At 38.4% G+C, this 23,023-nt stretch overlaps 1 protein-coding gene across 1 annotated transcript in view; it reads right to left on the reverse strand.

Moving 5' to 3' along the window:
* Positions 1 to 23,023, reverse strand: part of CCDC126 (coiled-coil domain containing 126) — a 47,563-nt gene that overhangs the window by 4,281 nt on the left and 20,259 nt on the right. The window contains exon 2 of the mRNA XM_081243993.1: positions 22,447 to 22,832. Coding sequence (XP_081100119.1) covers positions 22,447 to 22,684 — 238 coding nt within the window. The 5' untranslated portion in view covers positions 22,685 to 22,832. The remainder of the gene's footprint in view (positions 1 to 22,446; positions 22,833 to 23,023) is intronic.

Below are 23,023 nucleotides of genomic sequence, written 5' to 3' on the forward strand. Positions count from 1 at the left end.
GATGCAGTGGTTAACAATCCACCTGACAATGCAGGGGACACAGGTTCGAGCCCTGGTCTAGGAAGATCCCACATGCCGTGGAGCACCTAAGCCTGTGCGCCACAGCTACTGAGCCTCCACTCTATAGCCCGCGAGCCACAACTACTGAAGCCAGTGACCTAGAGCCTGTGCTCTGCAACAAGAGAAGCCACCGCAATGAGAAGCCCACGCACCACAACGAAGAGTAGCCCCTGCTCACTGCAAGGAGAGAAAGCCCGCGTGCAGCAACGAAGACCCAACGCAGCCAACAATAAACAAATAAAATAAGTTTTTTAAAAAATGGTTAAGATGGCAAATTTTATGTTACATACATTTTACCATAATTTTCTTAAAGTGAAAAAAGAAAAACAGATTTCAGAAAGGAGTAGTGAGAGTAGTGGTAGCAGGTGGTTGTAAAAAGTGATTAGAAATAAATCAACAAAAAAAATCAATGTAATATAAAGTGAGGGGAAAAACTATTTGGAGAAAGTCTAGTGATGGAGGAAATCAAGCAGTGTATCTTTTGGCATCATTCATCGTGAACATTTAAATATTCTAGTTTAGTGGGTATGCACAAGAAAAAAAGTATATGAAAGATTATTTGATAAGAAGTATTTAGGGATAAAAATGTCATGATATGTACAACTTGTTTCAAATGGTACCCCCTAAAAGCATATATATTTGTATAGAGAAGGAAAGATAAAAATATAGAAAAATTTTTAGCAAATGATGAATCTAGAGGAAAGATATATGATGTTTATCACATAATTTTCCCTAACTTTCTGTAGGCTGAGAATTTTCAAAATAAAAGATTAGGGAGAGGGGGCATTTCTTTATTAAGACCTTTCAATCAAGAGTTATAATAGTATTTGGTAAGTTAAAAAATATATATTTTAAAGAATCTTCCAGCAACAAGATTAAAAGATAACTGCTGAATCTGTTTTTCCCTGGCAGCCACTTCATGTATAATATTTGAAGAAGTAGGCAACCCAGGCCAGAGAAGGCTACATAGAATAGACTGGGGTGGGAAGCTTACCATCATGTTAACATAAAATGAAGCTAAAGCCCTCAGAGGTTTGACACCAAGCTGAAGTGCAACATGAATTATAAAGGTACAGCCTACTCACTGATTAGTTACAGTTAGGAATAGCAATTAAAGGAAAAGTTGGGGTTCTTTAAAATCAAACACAAATAAATTTATTGTAATGTATATGTATTTTATATATATATATATTTGGGTCTGTATATATATACATATATATGTATATGTGCACATCAGGGTTGTTTTTTTTTTTGCGGTACGCAGGCCTCTCACTGCTGTGGCCTCTCCCGCTGCGGAGCACAGGCTCCGGACACGCAGGCCCAGCGGCCATGGCCCACGGGCCCAGCCGCTCCACGGCATGTGGGATCCTCCTAGACCGAGGCACGAACCCATGTCCCCTGCATCGGCAGGCGGACTCCCAACCACTGCGCCACCAGGGAAGCCCCAGGGGTTTTTGTTTTTCCATACGTTATTTAATATTTTCATTAGTAATGAGGATTAAACGATACGTAAGGTTTAGCTCAATGTGTGGTACACAAGGTCTCAACAAACCTTACTTGTTATTAGTTATTGTAATATTCAGTATACATGTATATTTTTTTCTGTATAAAATAGACTGAAAAAGTAAACATTTTAGGGGCTTCCCTGGTGGCACAGTGGTTAAGAATCCGCCTGCCAATGCAGGGGAAACCGGTTTGAGCCCTGGGCGGGGAAGATCCCATATGCCGCGGAGCAACTAAGCCCGTGCGCCACAACTACTGAGCCTGCGCTCTAGAGCCCGCGTACTACAACCACTGAAGCCCACATGCCTCTGTGCTCCGCAACGAGAAGCCACTGCAATGAGAAGCCTGTGCACCGCAACAAAGAGTAGCCCCTGCTCGCTGCACTAGAGAAAGCCCATGCGCAGCAATGAAGACCCAACTCAGCCAAAAATAAAATTAAAAAAAATTTATTTTTAAAAAAAAGTGAACATTTTTAGCAGGTAGGAAAACTAGAATTCAGACCCCAGTCTTTTGCTTCCAAGGCCCCAAATTCAGGGTTTTCCACTACAACGCAGATGCAAAAAGAATATATATATATATATTTACCTCTATGGTGTCTAAATGGTGAGTAGTATACTGTATCTCATGATTTTTTAACATTTTCAATTTTTTTAATTTTGGAAAATTTCAAACATACACAAGCAGAGATAGAATAGTACAATGAGTACTCGTGGACCTAATTCTCATCACCTGGCTTTCACAATGAACAATATTTTGCCATTCTTGGTTCATCTCTCCCCTTCCACCTTTTTTCTCCAACAGTATTTTAAGTCAAATCCCCGACATCATGTCATTTCACCGTAAATTCTTCGGAATGCACCTTTAACTTTTAAAGAACTTAACCATTGTGCTATTATCATGCTTAACAAAATTTATAGTAATTTCTTTTTTTTTTTTGCAGTACGCGGGCCTCTCACTGCTGCGGCCTCTCCCGTTGCGGAGCACAGGCTCCAGACACGCAGGCTCAGCAGCCACGGCTCACGGGCCCAGCCGCTCCACGGCATGTGGGATCCTCCCAGACCGGGGCACGAACCCACGTCCCCTGCATCGGCAGGCGGACTCTCAACAATTGCGCCACCAGGGAAGCCCAGTAATTTCTTAATTTAAGTAGTTTAACACCTGGTCCATATCCAGATTTTCCTGATTATCTGAAAAATGTCTTCTTACAGTTGATTTGCTTGAATCAGAATTCAAATGAAATCTACACATTGCATTTCACTATTGCTTCTTTAGAGAAAATGTATATATATCTTCAGACTACCACAATAATTTTTCCCTTTTATGTTATTACTTTCTACATGCATACACTTTTTTTTTCACACACACACACACACATTGTCAGGTTCTTTTATTACAAATAATTTGGGTTATAACAGTGACAAAGGCCACTACGTTTCCAATCTAAAATCCATGTAGCATATATCTGAGCTTCCTGCTTATATTTTATTACGATGCTGCAGAATAGTGGTGTCCACAGCCTTTGATAAATGCTTACACCAATTCTCTTTGGAAAAATTCATTTTATTTTAATTTGTAAGTTAAGTAATCAGTTTTCCATCAAAAAAGTACTCAAAGGAAAAGTTGGGTTTAATCAGAAAAAACTATATATTATTTTAACAATGTTCTAAATTATCATATATCCTCCTTTCAAATTTTCTAAAATCAATTGTTTTAATAAAATATTTTAAAAGACTAAAATCTAAATTACCTTGTTCGATATATAAAATTAGTTAGTTGAAAAACCACAATGATCCCTTTGAACACAGCAAAACTCACCCTTTCTCTAGATTCACATTACAATTTTTTGTTTACATTTCATGTGACTATATAGTTATGGGAATTATATGTTTACACTATATGAGAGTCCACAGTACTTCCCCACAAAGCCCTATCACTGAAAGTGCTAGCAATAAGAACTCCTACCACGGGACCCGGTTCAGAACCCCTAAAAACAACCTGGAAGTGGAGACCATATCATATCCTTTTACTCAGCTCATCCAGCTTGATGCTTTATCCCATAGTAGACAGTCAACAAATGTTGGAAATGAACATTTGCTGAATGTCTGATTCATGTTTAGTAGGTGGTATCATGGTTGAGATTAACAGGAAGAACCAGACTTAGGAAATAAAACCCTTTAAGGTTGTTCTGCTCCTGCTTTAAGTTTCCCTGCTCTGGGAGAAGAAATCAAATAGTTTAAGGGAAAAACAACAAAAAACAGGCTAATACAAACACACATAAGAACACACATACTATCAAAATAGCACCTAGCCCGATTATTCCACAGTATACAAAAATCAAAAGGAGGATATAATGGAATCTAAAAAATAAAACAAACGAATGAATATAACAAAACAAAACAAAAAAGGAGGTTACATTGCTATTAAATATAATAAAGATATTGGATATAAAAAGATTCTTGCTACAATAAACATAATCAAGAGATTGTGAGGCACAGCAGGAAGGCACTATCATCCCAAGCCTAAGGAACAGAGGGAAAAATCAGTAATGTTACAACAGCCCAAGTCCAAGGACACCTAGTGGAATACAGAGCCAAGGAGGCTGTCTGGCAGAAGGTGGCGCTACAAAGGAGACATCACCTGAAGCAGAAAGGGAGAAAAATAACCTAGCCTCTCTTTTCCTCCTACATTCTGAACTCCTGCCAGTACTTCTCATTGGCTGAACCCAGGCAGTAGCTAGTTGATTTAGGAACTTAGAAAGTGCCACCCACTAGAATCACCCTCCCTTGAGATACAAAACAGAGAAAAGTAAAGGAACAAATCTGAAGGCAACCAAGAAAAGGACCAGCACAAACACCAAGTACACATGCCTTTGTGGACCTCATACTTATAGGTCTCTGTTGATTTATCTCTTATTTATATCTCAATAGGTTATATTATTTGTATTCTTAATGTGAAGAGAGGCAGATACAAATAAAAATAGCCATGTGTACACAAAAAAGAAATTCAATTGTAGTAAAATGCAAAAATGACTATTGAGGGGCTTCCCTGGTGGCGCAGTGGTTGAGAGTCCGCCTGCTGATGCAGGGGACACGGGTTCGTGCCCCGGTCTGGGAAGATCCCACATGCCGCGGAGAGGCTGGGCCTGTGAGCCATGGCCGCTGAGCCTGCGCGTCCGGAGCCTGTGCCCCGCAACGGGAGAGGCCACAACAGTGAGAGGCCCGCGTACCGCAAAAAAAAAAAAAAAAAAAAAATGACTATTGAAAATATAATACATAAGTGTGGGACTTCCCTGGTGGCACAGTGGTTAAGAATCCACCTGCCAATGCAGGGGACACAAGTTTAATCCCTGGTCCAGGAAGATCCCACATGCCACAGAGCAACTAAGCCCATGAGCCACAACTACTGAGGCTGCATGCCACAACTACTGAAGCCCACGTGCCTAGAGCCTGTGCTCCACAACAAGAGAAGTCACCGCAGTGAGAAGCCAGCGCACCTCAACGAAGGGTAGCCCCTGCTCACCACAACTAGAGAAAGCCCACACACAGCAACTAAGGCCCAAAGCAGCCATAAAAAAAAAAATACATAAGTGTTTAAAGTATCGAAGTCAAAAACTTTTCCTTATTAATATTTTTCAAATTCAAATTAATATTTTACCACCACTAACATCTGCTTTATTGTACAAGGGAGAAAACTTAGAAGTCACTTCTTGATTCATTACTCACTGTAAAGTTTTATCATGAAGCTAGCAATAAAACAAGAATGCTGCCTAAGGAATATGAACGAATTCAAATATCAGAGCAAACTGCTAGGTAAAAGTGGTTTCAAAAGCCTCATAAACTCTGTAATTAAATGTACATTAATTGTTAGTCTTTTACATTTTTAATACAGCTACCTTCTCCTAGTGAGTGCTGAATAAATTATATCATTCAACAAATATTTTATTACTTCCCTACTTAAGGCTGCAAGGCACACTGTTTAGGTCTCATGAGTAGATTGACATGTTCTCATCAAACTTTAAATACAAATAAATGCCTAGGAACATAAAATAAGCCTAATTTTTCTTAAGTGAGAAAACAAAAGCTAAAGAATGGATTTGACTAAATAATACAAATCATAATCTACATTCTAAATAGCCACATTAAAACCACTTCTAGTAGGAATTCTGAGATTGACTTCCCTCTAACATGTTTAGAATATAAAGACTATGCATTTTACAGGTTTGTTTAGGTTTTTTTTTCTTAATTGGTAAATAACTTATTTTGAGATAACTGTACATTTACATATAGTTGCAAGAAATAACAAATACAGAAATTCCTGTACCCTTTACCCAGTTTCCCCCAACAGTGACATCTTGTAAAACTACATACAACATCACAACTACAGTACTGACACTGGTACAGTCAAGATGCAGAATATTTCCTTCACCACAACGATCCCTGTGTTGCCCTTTTACAGTAACCCCAACCTCCCTCTCATTAGCCTGTTAATATGATGGAATACACTAATTTTTTTTTTTTACGCCTGCCATGTGGCATGTGGGATCTTAGTTCCCTGACCAGGTCTCGAACCTGTGCCCCCTGCATTGGGAGCATGGAATATTAACCATTGGACTGCCAGGGAAGTCCCTACATTGATTGGTTTTTGAAAATTAAACCAGCCTTGCATCCCTGGAATAAATGCCACTTGGTCACGGTATTTCTTTTCTTTTTTTTTTTTTTTTAGGGTCACACATATAACCTTTTAATCACTTATTTGAAACTAATATAAAATTAACTGCCATATACTTTTTTTTTTCTTAAACAACAGAAATTTATTTTCCCCCAGTCTGGAGACAGGAAGTCCAAGATCAAAGCTATGGCAGGTTTAGTTTCTCCAGAGGCGTCTCTCCTTGGCTTGCAGATGGGTATCTTCTCACTGTATCCTCATGTGGCCTTTTTTCTGTGCATGCATCTTGTGTCTATTTCTCTTCTTATAAGGACACCAGTCCTATTGATTAGGGTCCCAAACTTCTATGTGTGTCATTATATCCACAGTGAATCTCTTATAGACAGCATATAATTAAATCCTGTTTTCTTTTTAAATCCATTCTGCCAATCTATGTATTTTGATTGGGGAGTTTAATCCATTTACTTTCTTTTTCTTTTTTTGATTTTCTTATTTTATTTTTTTAAATTTCATTTTACTTATTTTTTTATACAGCATGTTATTAGTCATCAATTGTATACACATCAGTGTATACACGTCAATCCCACTCGCCCAATTCATCACACCACCACCCCCACCACCACCCCTGCTTTCCCCCCTTGGTGTCCATACGTTTGTTCTCTACATCCGTGTCTCAATTTGTGCCCTGCAAACCAGTTCATCTGTACCATTTTTCTAGGTTACACATACATGAATTAATATACGATATTTGTTTTTCTCTTTCTGACTTACTTCACTCTCTATGACAGTCTCTAGATCCATCCACGTCTCTACAAATGACTCAATTCCGTTCCTTTTTATGGCTGAGTAATATTCCATTGTATATATGTACCACACCTTCTTTATCCATTCGTCTGTCAATGGGCATTTAGGTTGCTTCCATGTCCTGGCTATTATAAATGGTGCTGCAATGAACATTGGAGTACATGACTCTTTTTTGAATTATGGTTTTCTCAGGGTATATTCCAGCAGTGGGATTGCTGGATCATATGGTAATTCGATTTTTAGTTTTTTAAGGAACCTCCGTACTGTTCTCCATAGTGGCTGTATCAATTTACATTCCCACCAACAGTACAAGAGGGTTCCCTTTTCTCCACACCCTCTCAAGCATTTGCTGTTTGCAGATTTTCTGATGATGGCCATTCTAACTGGTGTGACGTGATACTTCATTGTACTTTTGATTTGCATTTCTCTAATAATTAGTGATGTTGAACAGCTTTTCATGTGCTTCCCGGCCATCTGTATGTCTTCTTTGGAGAAATGGCTATTTAGGTCTTCTGCCCATTTTTGGATTGGGTTGTTTGCTTTCTAATATTGAGCTGCATGAGCTATTTATATATTTCGGAGATTAATCCTTTGTCCGTTGATTCTTTTGCAAATATTTTCTCCCATTCTGAGCATTGTCTTTTCGTCTTGTTTACACTTTCCTTTGCTGTGCAAAAGCTCTGAAGTTTCATTAGGTCCCATTTGTTTATTTTGTTTTTATTTCCATTACTGTAGGAGGTGGATCAAAAAAATCTTGCTGTGACTTATGCCAAAGAGTGTTCTTCCTATATTTTCCTCTAAGAGTTTTATAGCGTCCACTCTTACATTTAGGTCTCTAATCCACTTTGAGTTTACTTTTGTGTATGGTGTTAGGGAGTGTTCTAATTTCATTCTTTTACATGTAGCTGTCCACTTTTCCCAGCACCACTTATTGAAGAGACTGTCTTTTCTCCATTGTATATCCTTGCCTCCTTTGTCATAGATTAGTTGACCGTAGGTGTGTGGGTTTAGCTTGGGGCTTTCTAACTTGTTCCATGGATCTATGTTTCTGTTTCTGTGCCAGTACCATATTGTCTTGATTACTGTAGCTTTGCAATATAGTCTAAAGTCAGGGAGTCTGATTCCTCCAGCTCCGTTTCTTTCCATCAAGACTGCTTTGACTATTCGGGGTCTTTAGTGTCTCCATACAAATTTTAAGATTTTTTGTTCTAGTTCTATAGAAAATGCCATTGGTAATTTGATAGGGATTGCATTGAATCTGTAGATTGCTTTGGGTAGTATAGTCATTTTCACAATATTGATTCTTCCAATCCAAGAACATGGTATGTCTCTCCATCTGTTGGTATCATCTTTAACTTCTTTCATCAGTGTCTTATAGTTTTCTGCATACAGGTCTTTTGTCTCCCTAGCTAGGTTTATTCCCAGGTATTTTATTCTTTTTGTTGCAATGGTAAATGGGAGTGTTTCCTTAATTCCTCTTTCAGATTTTTCATCATTAGTGTATAGGAATGCAAGAGATTTCTGTGCATTAATTTTGTATCCTGCAAATTTACCAAATTCATTGATTAGCTCTAGTAGCTTTCTGGTGGCATCTTTAGGATTCTCTATGTATAGTATCATGTCATCTGCAGAGAGTGACAGTTCTGCTTCTTTTCCAATTTGTATCCCTTTTCTTTTTCTTCTCTGATTGCTGTGGCTAGGACTTCCAAAACTATGTTGAATAATAGTGGTGAGAGTGGACATCCTTGTCTTGTTCCTGATCTTAGAGGAAATGCTTTCAGTTTTTCACCATTGAAAATGATGTTTGCTGTGGGTTTGTCGTATATGGCCTTTATTATGTTGAGGTAGGTTCCCTCTATGCCCACTTTTCTGGAGAGTTTTTATCATAAATGGGTGTTGAATTTTGTCAAAAGCTTTTTCTGCATCTATTGAGATGATCATATGGTTTTTATTCTTGCTTGTTAATATGGTGTATCACATTGGTTCATTTGCATATATTGAAGAATCCTTGCATCCCTGGGATAAATCCCATTTGATCATGGTGTATGATCCTTTTAATGTGTTGTTGGATTCCGTTTGCTAGTATTTTGTTGAGGACTTTGGCATCTATATTCATCAGAATTCATTCATGATATTAGTCTGTAATTTTCTTTTTTTGTGGTATCTTTGGTTTTGGTATCAGGGTGATGGTGGCCTCATAGAATGAGTTTGGGAGTGTTCCTTTCTCTGCAATTTTTTGGAAGAGTTTGAGAAGGATGGGTGTTAGCTCTTCTCTACACATTTGATAGAATTCACCTGTGAAGCCATCTAGTCCCGGACTTCTGTTTGCTAGAAGATTTTTAATCACAGTTTCAATTTCATTACTTGTGATTGGTCTGTTCATATTTTCTATTTCTTCGTGGTTCAGTCTTGGTAGGTTATACCTTTCTAAGAATTTGTCCATTTCTTCCAGGTTATCCATTTTATTGGCATAGAGTTACTTGTAGTAGTCTCTTAGGATGGTTTGTATTTCTGCTGTGTCTGTTGTAACTTCTTTTTCATTTCTAATTTTATTGATTTGAGTGCTCTCCCTCTTTTTCTTGATGAATCTGGCTAATGGGTTATCAATTTTGTTTATATTCTCAAAGAACCAGCTTTTAGTTTTATTCATCTTTGCTATTATTTTCTTTGTTGCTATTTATTTCTGCTGTTCTTTATGATTTATTTCCTTCTGCTAACTTTGGGTTTTGTTTGTTCTTCTTCCCCTAGTTCCTTTAGGTGTAAGGTTAGATTGTTTGAGATTTTTCTTGTTTCTTGAGATAGGCTTGTATAGCTATAAACTTCCCTCTTATAACTGCTTTTGCTGCATCCTATAGGTTTTGGATCGTCCTGTTTTCATTATCATTTGTCTCTAGGCATTTTTTTATTTCCTCTTCGATTTCTTCAGTGATCTCTTGGTTATTTAGTAACGTATTGTTTAGCCTCCATGTGTTCATGTTTCTTACGGTTTTTTTTTCCTGTAATTCATTTCTAATCTCATAGCTTTGTGGTCAGAAAAGATGCTTGATATGATTTCAATTTTCTTAAATTTACTGACGCTTGATTTGTGACCCAAGATGTGATCCATCCTGGAGAATGTTCCATGCGCACTGGAGAAGAAAGTGTAATCTGTTTTTGGATGGATGTCCTATAAATATCTATTAAATCTAGCTGGTCTATTGTGTCATTTAAAGCTTCTGTTTCCTTATTTATTTTCATTTTGCATGATCTGTCCATTGGTGTAAGTGAGGTGTTCAAGTCCCCCACTATTATTGTGTTACTGTTGATTTCCCCTTATATAGCTGGTAGCAGTTGCCTTATCTATTGAGGTGCTCCTATGTTGGGTGCATATATATTTATAATTGTTATATCTTCTTCTTGGATTGATCCCTTTATCATTATGTAGTGGCCTTCCTTGTCTCTTATAACATTCTTTAAAGTTTATTTTATCTGATATGAGTATTGCTATTCCAGCTTTCTTTTGATTTCCAGTATCTTTTTCCATCCCCTCACTTTCAGTCTGTATGTGTCCCTAGGTCTGAAGTGGGTCTCTTGTAAACAGCATATATATGGGTCTTGTTTTTGTATCCATTCAGCAAGCCTGTGTCTTTCGGTTGGAGCATTTAATCCATTCACGTTTAAGGTAATTATCGATATGTATGTTCCTATGACCATTTTCTTAATTGTTTTGGGTTTGTTTTTGTAGGTCCTTTTCTTCTCTTGTATTTCCCACTTACAGAATTTCCTTTAGCATTTATTGTAGAGCTGGTGTGGTGGTGCTGAATTCTCTTAGCTTTTGCTTGTCTATAAAGCTTTTGATTTCTCTGTTGAATCTGAATGAGATCTTTGCTGGGTATAGTAATCTTGCTTGTAGGTTATTCCCTTTCATCACTTTAAGTATATCATGCCACTCCCTTCTGGCTTGTAGAGTTCCTGCTGAGAACTCAGCTGTTAACCTTATGGGAGTTCCCTTGTATGTTATTTGTCATTTTTCCCTTGCTGCTTTCAATAATTTTTGTCTTTAAATTTTGCCAATTTGATTACTATGTGTCTCGGCATGTTTCTCCTTGGGTTTATCCTCTATGGGACTCTCTGCACTTCCTGGACTTGGGTGGCTATTTCCTTTCCCACGTTAGGGAAGTTTTCAACTATAATCTCTTCAAATATTTTCTCGGGTCCTTTCTGTCTCTCTTCTCCTTCTGGGATCCCCATAATGCGAATGTTGTTGCGTTTAACGTTGTCCCAGAGGTCTCTTAGGCTGTCTTCATTCCTTTTGATTCTTTTTTCTTTATTCTGTTCTGCAGCAGTGAATTCCATCATTCTGTCTTCCAGGTCACTTATCTGTTCTTCTGCCTCAGTTATTCTGCTATTGATTCCTTCTAGTATAGTCTTCATTTCAGTTATTGTATTGTTCATCTGTTTGTTCTTTAATTCTTCTAAGTCTTTGTTAAACATTTCTTGCATCTTCTCAATCTTTGCCTCCATTCATTTTCTGAGGTCCTGGATCATCTTCACCATCATTATTCTGAATTCTTTTTCTGGAAGGTTGCCTATCTGCACTTCATTTAGTTGTTTTTCTGGGGTTTTATCTTGTTCCTTCATCTGGTACATAGCCCTCTGCCTTTTCGTCTTTCTGTGAATGTGGTGTTTGTTCCACACGCTGGAGGATTTAGTTCCTCTTGCTTCTGCTGTCTGCCCTCTGGTGGATGAGGCTATCTAAGAGGCTTGTGCAAGTTTTCTGATGGGAGGGACTGGTGGTGAGTAGAGCTGACTGTTGTTCTGGTGGGCAGAGCTCAGTAAAACTTTAATCTGCTTGACTGCTGATGCGTGGGGCTGTGTTTCCTCCTTGTTGGTTGTTTAGCTTGAGACAACCCAACACTGGAGCCTACCTGGGCTCTTTGGTGGGACTAATGGTGGACTCTGGGAGTGCTCACGCCAAGGAGTACTTCCCAGAACTTCTGCTGCCAGTGTCCTTGTCCCCACAGTGAGCCACAGCCCCCCCCACCACCACCACCTCTGCAGGAGACCCTCCAACACTAGCAGGTGGGTCTGGTTCAGTCTCCCCTGGGGTCGCTGCTCCTTCCCCTGGGTCCCAATGCGCACACTACTTTGTGTGTGCCCTCCAAGAGTGGAGTCTCTGTTTCCTCCAGTCCTGTAAAAGTCCTGAAATCAAATCCCACTAGCCTTCAAAGTCTAATTCTCTAGGAATTCCTCCTCCCGTTGCCAGACCCCCTGGTTGGGAAGCCTGACATGGGGCTCAGAACATTCACGCCAGTGGGTGGACTTCTGTGGTATGAGTGTTCTCCAGTTTGTGAATCACCCACCCAGCAGTTATGGGATTTGATTTTACTGTGATTGTGCCCCTCCTACCATCTCATTGTGGCTTCTCCTTTGTCTTTGGATGTGGGGTATCTTTTTTGGTGAGTTCCAGTATCTTCCTTTCGATGACTGTCCAGCAGCTAGTTGTGATTCTGGTGTTCTTGCAAGAGGGAGTGAGAGCACGTCCTTCTACTCTGCCATTTTGGTTCAGGGCTCATCTTAATTCTTTATATGTGTTGTTGAATTCCATTTGCTAAGCTTTTCCTAAGGATCTACACATCTATATTCATGAGGGGTATTGGTCTGTAGTTTTTAATTAACTATACTGTCTTTGGTTTTGGTATAAAGATAGTACTAGCTTCATAATTGAACTGGGAAGTCTTCCCTCCCCTTCTATTTTCTGAAAATGACTGTGTAGTATTTATACTAATTCCTATTAAAAATTTTTGTAATGAAATTAAAAAAAAATTTTTTAACTTATTTTTGGCTGCGTTGGGTCTTCATTGCTGTGTGCAGGCTTTCTCTAATTATGGCGAGTGGGGGCTACTCTTCGTTGCGGTGCACAGGCTTCTCATTGCAGTGGTTTCTCTTGTTGCAGAACACGGGCTCTAGCCGCACAAGCTTCAGTAGTTGCGGCATATGGGCCCTAGAGTGCATGGGCTTCAGTAGTTGTGGCACATGGTCTCAGTAGTTGTGGCCCACGGGCCATAGAGCACAGGCTCAATAGTTGTGGCGCACGGGCTTAGTTGCTCTGCGGCATGTGGGATCTTCCCAGACCAGGGATCAAACCCGTGTCCCCTGCATTGGCAGGCAGATCCTTAACCACTGTGCCACCAGGGATGTCCCCTATTAAAATTTCTGATAGAATTCTCCAGTGAAACCATCTGGGCCTGAAGATTTCTTTTTTGTAAGTTCTTGAACTATAACAGTTACAGACATATCTCGCTTTATTCCACTTTACAAATATTGCATTTTTTACAAATTGACAGTTTGTGGCAACCCTGTGCCAAGTAAGTCTATCGGTGTCATTTTTCCAACAGCATCTGCTCTCTTCATGTCTCTGTGTCACATTTTGGTAATTCTTGCAATATTTAAACTTTTTCATTATTATTGTATTTGTTATGGTGATCTGCGATCAGATGTGCAGATGTGGTAGAAACAGCAAGAGAACTAGATTTAGAAGTGGAGACTGAAGATGTAACTGAATCATGCAATCTCATGATAAAAAAAAAAACTTTAATGAATGAGGAGTTACTTCTTATGGATGAGCAAAAAAAGTGGTTTCCTGACATGGAGTCTGCTCTGGGTGAACATGCTGTGAAGATTGTTGAAATGACAAAAAAAGGACTTAGAATATTACATAATCTTAGTTGAAGAAGCAGCAGCAGGCTTTGAGGAGTTACTCTAATACTGAAAGAAGTTCTGTGGTGGGTAAAACACTATCAAAGAGCATTGCATCAAACAGCATTGCATGCTACAGAGAAATCATTTGTCAAAGAGTCTAGTGATGTGGCAAACTTCATTGCTGTCTTATGTTAAGAAACTACCACAGCCTCACCACCCTTCAGCAGCCACGGACATCAAGGCAAGACCCTCCACTGGTTAAAAAAAAAAATTATGACTACATTTGGTTTTTTAGACATAATGCTATTTCACATTTAATAAACTATAGTGTAAACATAACTTTTACATGCGCTGGGAAACCAAAAACTTCGAGTGACTTGCTTTATTGCGGCGGTCTGGAACCGAGTATCTCTGAGGTATGCCTGTATATGGCTATTCAAATTATCTATTCCATACTGGATGAGTGTGCTAGTTTGTGGGTTTTGAGAAACTGACCCGTTTCATATAAGTTATAGTGTTTACGTGTATAGCTGTTCATAATAGTCTCTTATTATGCTTTTGATGTCTGCAGGTTCTGCAGTGACACTCACTTTTTCATTCCTGATATTGGCAACTTATTTTTGGTCAGTGTTGCTAGAAGTCTGTCAGTTTTTTTCCCCACCTTTCAAAAGAAAAGCTGTTACACTGATTTTCTGTTTTTCTTTCAATTTCATTTATGTCTGTTCTTATCTTGATCATTTCCTTCCTTCTGCTTTGATCTGGGTTTGTTTTGCTCAAGAACCTAGGTTCTTGAGGTGGGAGCTTAGATTATGGATTTAAGACTTTTCCTCTTTTCTAAAGTATGCATTCTTTTCTAAGGTATGTACTTTTCTAAAGTAAACTTCCCTCTCAGCATGCTTAAGCTGTGTCCCACAATTTTTATGTTGTGTTTTCATTTAGATCAGTGCATTTTTTAAAATTTCCCTTGAGACTTTCTCTTTAACTTACAGATTATTTAGAAGTGTGTTATTTAATTTCTAATTATTTGGAGATTTTCCTACTATCACTCTGTTATTAATTTCTAGTTTGAGTTCACTGCAGTCACAGAATACACTCTTTATGATTTCAATTCTTTTAAATTTGTTGAGATTTGTTTTATGGCCCAGGGTATCTATTTTGGTGAATGTTCCATGGACTGTTAAAAAAACATGTATATCCTCCTGTTGCTGATGGAGCTTCTGTGTATGTAACTAAGATTCCACTGATTAGATTATGTTCAGGTCTTCTATATCTTTGCAGACTTTCTGTCTAGTTTTATCAGTTCCTGAGCAAGGAGTGTTTAAATTCTCAACTATAATTGTGGATTTATCTATTTTTACTTTCAGTTCTATCATTTTTGTAGATACATTTAGGATTGTTATTTTTTCTGGGTGGGCTGACCTTTTTATGATTATATAATTCTCTGACTCTGGTAGTTTTCTTTGATGTCTATTTTATCTGTTATTAATGCAGCCACTCCTGCTTTCCTTTGATAAATGTTTGCATATCTTTTCCCATCCTTTTACTTTCAGCCAGCCAATATCATTAAATTTGAAGTGACTTTCTTGTAGACAGCACATACTTAGGTCATGTTTTTTAATTCAGTCTGCCAATGTCCTCTAACTAGCGTATTTAGAACATTTATAATTAATGTAATTTTGATATATTAGGACTTAAGTCCTTGTTTTGTTGGCTCTGTTTTTCACTTCCTTGTTTTCTTTTTCCTGCCTTCCTATGGGTTATTTGAATATTTTTTAGAATTCTTATTTTTCTGTAGGGTTTTTAAATGTCTCTCTTTGTATAGTTTTAGTTGTTGTTCTAGATATTACATCATATACATAATGTGCCACAGTCATTTTACTAATTTGAGTGAGCTTTACGTCTCTTTACCATCTGTGATGGTTCATTTTGGGTCAGCTTGGCTAGGCTATGGTACCTAGACAAATCTACCAGTCTAGATGTTGCTGTGAAGGTAGTTTTTAGATGTGATTAGCATTTAAACCAGTAGACTTTCAGTAAAGCAGATTATTTACCATAATGTGGGTGGACTTCATCTAATAAGCTGAAGACCTTAAAAAAAAAGACTAAGGTTCCTGGAACAGGAAAGAATTCTGCCCCCAGGCTGACTGCCTTCAGACTCAGGACCGGAACACCAGCTCTTGCCAGAATTTTCAGGCTGCCCTGCAGATCTTAGACTTCCCAGGCCCATAACAGCATAAGCCAGTTTCTTAAAGTCCATCTCTCCCTCTCCCTGCTCTGTTTCTATCAAAAACTCTAATACACCATCCTTTTACCCTACTCCATTTATAAGATACTGCCTTAAATATTTCTTCTACATACATTTAGAATCACATCAGGCAATGTTATAATTTTTGCTTCAACCATCATAATTTAGAAAACTCAAGAAGAAAAGGAACCTATTGACCTACCCTTATTTTTATTTACTGTGTTCTTTCCTTCCTGATTGTTCCAAGGTTCCTCCTTTTTATCATTTCTTTTCTGTTGAGAGAACTTCCTTTGGCCTTCTCTTAGGGTAGGGCTGCTGGTGACAATTTTTTTCCTTCATCTAAGAAATATCTTTGATTTCCCTTAATTCCTAAAGGATATTTTCACTGGGTATAGAATTCTGGAATGATAGCTCTTTTCTTTAAGCACTTAAAACAAAATATGCCACCTATTTCTGGTCTTGATGGTTTCTGATGAGAAATCCACTGTCATTTGAATTGTTTTGTCACTGTAAGTAAAGTGTCATTTTTCTCTAGGTGCTTTTTAAAAAAAATAAGTTTATTTATTTTTATTTTTGGCTGCATTGGGTCTTTGTTGCCATGCGCAGGCTTCTCACTGCGGTGGCTTCTCTTGTTGCGAAGCACGGGCTCTAGGCGCGAGGGCTTCAGTAGTTGTGGCTTGCGGGCTCTAGAGCACAGGCTCAGTAATTGTGGCACATGGGCTTAGTTGCTCCACAGCATGTGGGGTCTTCCCAGACCAGGGCTGGAACCTGTGTCCCCTGCATTGGCAGGCGGATTCCTAACCACTGGACTACCAGGGAAGTCCCTCTAGGTGCTTTAAAAAAATTTTCTTTTCCAGATGCCCTTTTAAGTTTTCAGAAGCTTAATTACAATGTATATTGGCATTGACTTTTTTGAACTTATCATACTTGGGGTTCACTCAGCTTCCTGAATCTGACGTCTATGTCTCTTGCAAAATTTGGGAAGTTGGTAGTCATTATTTTTTTGAGTATTTTCCAGCTCTGCCCTCATTCTCTTCTCCTTCCAAAACTCTGACAACACAAATGTTAAATCTTTTGTTATAATCCCACAGGTCCCTAAAGCGCTGGGATTTTTTTTTAAGTCTATTTTCCCTCTGTTGTTCAGATTGTGTAATTACATTATTCTACCTTCCAGTTCACTGATTCTTTCCTCTGTCCTCTCCTTCCTGCTTTTGAGTCAATCTGCTGACTCACACATTTTATTTCAATCATTGTAGTTTTCAGCTCAAATTTTTCCATTCGGTTTTCCTTTAGATGCTCTATTTATCTGCTGAGACTTTCTATTTCTTTGTTGATGCTTTCTGTTCTTTCACTTGCTTTGTGTTAATTAACTCCTCATTGAAGCACTTTTAATGCCGACTGCTTAAAAACCTTTTTCAGATAACATTTGTCACTGGTTGTCTTTTTTCATTCAGTTTGAGATTTTCCTGGTACTTGGTATGACAAGTGATTTATACTTAAAACCTGGACATTTATATATTTTGTTATGAAAGTCCAGATCTCATTTAAACTTCCTATTTTAGGTAGTTTTCTCTGATACCACTGTGGCAGGGCAGAGGGCTGTCACCTTGTTACTACCAGGTGGAGGCAAAAGTCTAGGTTCCCACTTGGCCTCCACTGTTACCTGTGAGCTCCTCATCACTGCTGGATGGAAGTGGGAGTTCCAGGTGCCCATGTACTCTTCACTGACATTGTGACGGGGATTGCTGTTTACCACTAGGCCATGGTGAAAGTCCTGACTCTCCACTAGGATTCCTCTGACATCAGCCCCAGAGGGAGGAAGATGAGCACCTCATTACTGCCATGAGAGGGTAGAAGTCCTGGCTCCCCATGTTGTCTCCACTGGTACCATGTGGTGTGGGGGGAGTTTGGATGCCTCATTATAGCCTCACAAGGGGGAAGTCTATGCTCCTCACTTAGCCTTTGATCATGTGGTTGGTGGTGCAGTCACCAAATTTTTTCTGCGGTGTCTGGCTGGAGGAGAACGGTTTCCTGTCTAAACGTTTTTTGTCTTGCTAGGCTGCCCCTTCTTTGGCTACAGAGAAAAGCCTTCTGTTGGGGTATTTGTTTTATTTTGTTTTGTTTTTATCTGTGTCTGGTAGCATTTCTTAATTTTCAGAAAGCATTTAAATATTAATACTGAACTGCTCTCCAATTCTCTGAAAATATTTTTGGAGTCCACTTTTTTTTTTTAAGTGTTCAGCAACCACAGTAGATAGTAAAACCAAAACTCTTAAAAGAAAGCAGGATCAGACTTCAGATGGGAAAGCCTGAGGTGTTAAAAGACTGGTGTTGCTGTACATTCAGGTGTAGGAAACCACGTGTCAACTGCAACGTGTTCTATAACAGTCACTGGGCATCAGAACAAGAACCCCCAATTCATTGTTCTAGACAAACCCCAGAATCCAAAAGAGATGTTACATGGGAAGAAACAAAAATCTTCTTTTCTTAGGGAAAACTAAGAATGCTGAGAATAAGACATGACAGTTAGAAATGTTATCTTAAAGAGAAAGCACAAGTTACTGCTCAAGATTTACAGACAGTAATCTTTAGAGTTGAATTGATTTGTTCATGGCCTTTGCAATAGTAACAATTCATTGTAAACTAGCATTTAAAAATATATATTAGCTTATGTTTATTTTACCAACTAGGAAAATCAGGTTAAATAGCTCAAGGGAAGACCATTCAAAAAATATTTTTGAGGGACTAGCCTTTTTGTATAGTAGCAACGAAAGAAATGGTTTTTATAGATGGCTGAAAGTTCAAGTTCTCCGGAACTCATGAAATTCACATCTTATTGTCATTCCAAATTAATGGAGGAAAGGATAGAATTTAAGTAATGAAACTGAAATAACTGGCTACCTAGTTTGGAAAAAAGACCCTGCATCTCTTACTGCTTCCATCAGAAATCTCAACTATATTACAGACATAAATGTTAAAAAAAAAAAAAGTAATGTATTAGAATGTAAGTTTTGGAAGAAACATTTTAAGCATACAACTAAACCATAAAAAATGATGTACATGTTTTACCACACAGATTTTTAAAAACAATATACCAAGTTGTTAGACAACTGAAAAATCAGAGGAAAAACATTTGCTACGTATACTGACAGCATGAATATCTTTATAAAAAATCAGTCAATTACAAAATTTCCCAGCAGAAAAACTGACAAAGGATACAAACAATTCATTCTCACGTACAAGAAATACAAATAGCCAACAAACAAGAAAGTCTCTCAACCTCTCCTGTAAACAAAGAAATGCAAAAGCAAACAATTAGAAGCCATTTAAAATTAAATAGAATGGGTATAGTGGGGAGAAACTGGCACTTTCGGACTTCCCTGGTGGTGCAGTGGTTAAGAATCCGCCTGCCAATGCAGGGGACACAGGTTTGAGCCCTGGTCCAGGAAGATCCCACATGCTGCGGAGCAACTAAGCCCATGCACCACAACTACTGAGCATGCACTCTAGAGCCCGCGAGACACAACTACTGAAGCCCGTGCAGCTAGAGCCCGAGCTCCCCAACAAGAGAAGCCACTGCAATGAGAAGCCTGCGCACCGCAGCAAAGGGTAGCCCCCATTCGCCACAACTAGAGAAAGCCCGAGCGCAGCAATGAAGACCCAATGCAGCCAAAAATAAATAAATAAATAAATAAATAAATCTATTAGAAAGAAAGAAACCAGTACTTTCACTCTGCTGGGAGAATGGTAGTAGGCCAGTAGAGCCACCCTGGAGGGCAATCTGACAAGTGTGTATTAAATTTAACACGCATACCTTCAGCCAAAAAATTCCACCTTGAGGAAATCTATCCTTCTGAAACATTCACACAAACATAAAATGCCCACACATATACTTCATTTATAAAGACACACATATATCACAGCACTAAATCCAGCACACCAGGTTAGCAATAAATTATCCCTTACTACAGAATAAGCAGAAAAAAAGGAATATTTATAAAATGAAACAACGTTAAGTCATTAAAAAGATGAGACAGACCTATCTGTAATAACATGGAAAGATATCTACAACAATTAAGTGAAAACAAATAAGCTGCAAACTAGTATATATAGTACAATCCCATTTTCAAAGTAAAACAATGTGCTTGATGAACAATGTGTCTGCAAACTACGGCTGGTTGGCTGCCTATCTTTGTAAAAAAGTTTTACTGGAACATAGCCACGTTCATTTATTGAAAAGGAGACCACATGACCCACAAAGCTAAAAATATTTACTATTTAGCCCTATAAGAAAAAGTGTGCTATCCCCAATATATGCCAAATTAACTGACATTCTCTCTCTCTGCTCTACTTTTACTTATCTATGTTGTACATTTCTATAATATTTGAATGCTTATAATAATTTTCTTATAATCAGAAATAAGCAAAAAACATTTCAGAGAATTGGTTAAATACCATGTGGCCATTAAATGATGCAGGCATATATTCATTGATATTGAAATATCTCCACCATACATTAAATTTTAAAATACAGTTTATAGAATACCATGTGTATATGAGTCTCATTTTGCTTTTAAAACTGAGTTGTTATAAACAGCTGGGCAGCATAGAACAGCTACCTTTTAAAATATCACAGTTATTTTGTTCAAGCGGAAAGAATTTTTTTCCAAGTATTTCTCTTGTTCCAAAAGAATTGCTTCTTCATTGTTTCTATCAGTGTCCTTGGACTAAGCAGAATGCAAAACAATACAAGATCTACATGTGTATCTGCCACAAGTACCTCCATCTCCGTTTACACCAACTCCTTCATCTCTAGTCATCGATATTTGATCCTCAAGAGCCAATGCAGGGGCTTCCCTGGTGGCGCAGTGGTTGAGAGTCCGCCTGCCGATGCAGGGGACACGGGTTCGTGCCCCGGTCCGGGAGGATCCCGCATGCCGCGAAGCAGCTGGGCCCATGAGCCATGGCTGCTGAGCCTGTGCGTCCAGAGCCTGTGCTCCGCAACGGGAGAGGCCACAGCAGTGAGAGGCCCGCGTACCACAAAAAAAAAAAAAAAAAAAAAGAAAAGAAAAAAAAAGAGCCAATGCAGACTAACCCTCATCACCTCAAAGACACCATCATAAGTGGGAGAAGAAAAAACAGAAAGTGTCTTGGGCATTCCCAGATAAAGATGGTAAACTCAACCAAGGCACTTAACCTCTGCTGACTGTGGCTACCCTACCAAAATAGTAAAGGTGTTTTTTTCTCTTTTCTTTTAAAAGCATAAATACATGGGGCCGAAACAAAGACAGCAAGAGAGGAGACAACAGCAACAGAACTCCAGAAGCTGGAAAGCATATGGATGAGTGTTAACTGATTTAGCAGACCTGAAAAAGTTGGATATTAAAAGAGAAACCAAAAAGAAATTGAAAAAATAAGAAAAATCAAACAGCAATTCATTTTTCTCCACAGAAACCCAACCCTAAAAGGCCCAGAAATAGCTGCACCAGGTACCAATGAAAACAGGGTGAAAAGGGGACCAAAAACAGAAGGACTGGGTGAAAATTTATCTATAAAGCAATTTGATTTCTAAACTTTCTTTACTACTCCAAACTAAACAACAGCCTCTCCACCATTGCAGAAAATCTGAGATGTGTTTTTGGAAACCAGTAAAACATTTAAGGGCCTGGGCACCAAACTGAAAACTGGGGGACTAAGTGAAATTCACATAGTGAGTGCTGAGGCTACCCCTCCTCCCCCACCCCTTTCCTCCCATTCAGATCCCACACACTTGGAGGCATATACATCCTGAAAGAGACTGGAAGTCCTTCTCTAGAGAATCTGACCAGCTCAAGAGAAAAGACCTAAATATACTAATATATACCAAAAAAACAGACACTGATACTATGTAATAAAGAATTTGACTGGCCTTTGTCCCAGGTTCCTGGGAGGTAGCCTCTAAATGCCTGTAAGTTTCTGACTGATTGTCTTTGCTTTTCATGCTGGGCCCCTAGATAGGCTGTGCTGAGATAACTCAGAATGGGGGTTCTCCATGTCAGAAGGACCAACCCTGCGATTAGAGGGTTATGGCTTTTCAGCTGGGGGAGGCAGGGGAGATGGGGAAATTGAGTTCAACCAAGTGGCTAATGATTCAATCATATCTACACAATGAAACATCAATAAAAATACTGATTATGTAGAAAAAAGTCGTTATTTTAGAGATACATATGGAAATATCTAGCAGTGAAATGTCATAATTTTTAATTTAAATATTCTCCAAAAATTGGAGAAAACAAATATTGCAAGAGTTAAAATCTAAGTGATGGATATATGGGTATTTATCATGTTTCTATTTTTCAGTACATTTGAAATCTTTCATAATAAAAAGTCAAGATAAAATTACTTTGAGAACACCTGTGCATGAAGTAGTGAGTTGGATTTCCATGACTATCTTTAAATGGGGACAGGATGAAGAGGAGAAAACTAGGAATATTCTACCATTATCTTACCATATCCTGCCATAGAAGCGCCATTCTCGACATCCACTGTGTTCTTATTTTCCTCTGCTAGAGCTTTAACGTATCTTTTGCTTAAATCTAGTATTTGTTCACGTAACTTGACACTGCTTTGATGTCTTGGTTGTTGAAAAGTATAGTGCAGTAACATCAATCCCCAAATGAGTCCAAATATAAGCAACAGTAAACTCAATTTCTGGGACATATTTTTTCTTGAGATTGTAAAAATCATTTCTGATGAAGCAAACAGACTCAATTGAAAAATGGTAACTAGAGGCAAGCCACCAAACAATCAAGACTTTTGAAAGAAAGAAAAAAATCTCCTCCTCTAATGTATATTCTTCATCTTCAGCAAGGTTGCCTCCAACTCTCAATTAACTCTGTAAAATTGAGAAGAAAAAAGGTGATTAGTCTTAACCTACATCAGTAACAGAACAGACAATGATAGATAAGAAGAGATTCTATAAACAGTTTTTATTTGGAACTGTATCATCTTCTTTGATAACTTTCTCTACCATTAAATAAACTTCTGGGTCTTTTATCAGCTCCATTTACACAGCTCTTCAACAAT

The sequence above is a fragment of the Mesoplodon bidens genome (genome assembly GCF_964165515.1).
Source record: "Mesoplodon bidens genome assembly, chromosome: 9".
NCBI classification, from domain to species: domain Eukaryota; kingdom Metazoa; phylum Chordata; class Mammalia; order Artiodactyla; family Ziphiidae; genus Mesoplodon; species Mesoplodon bidens.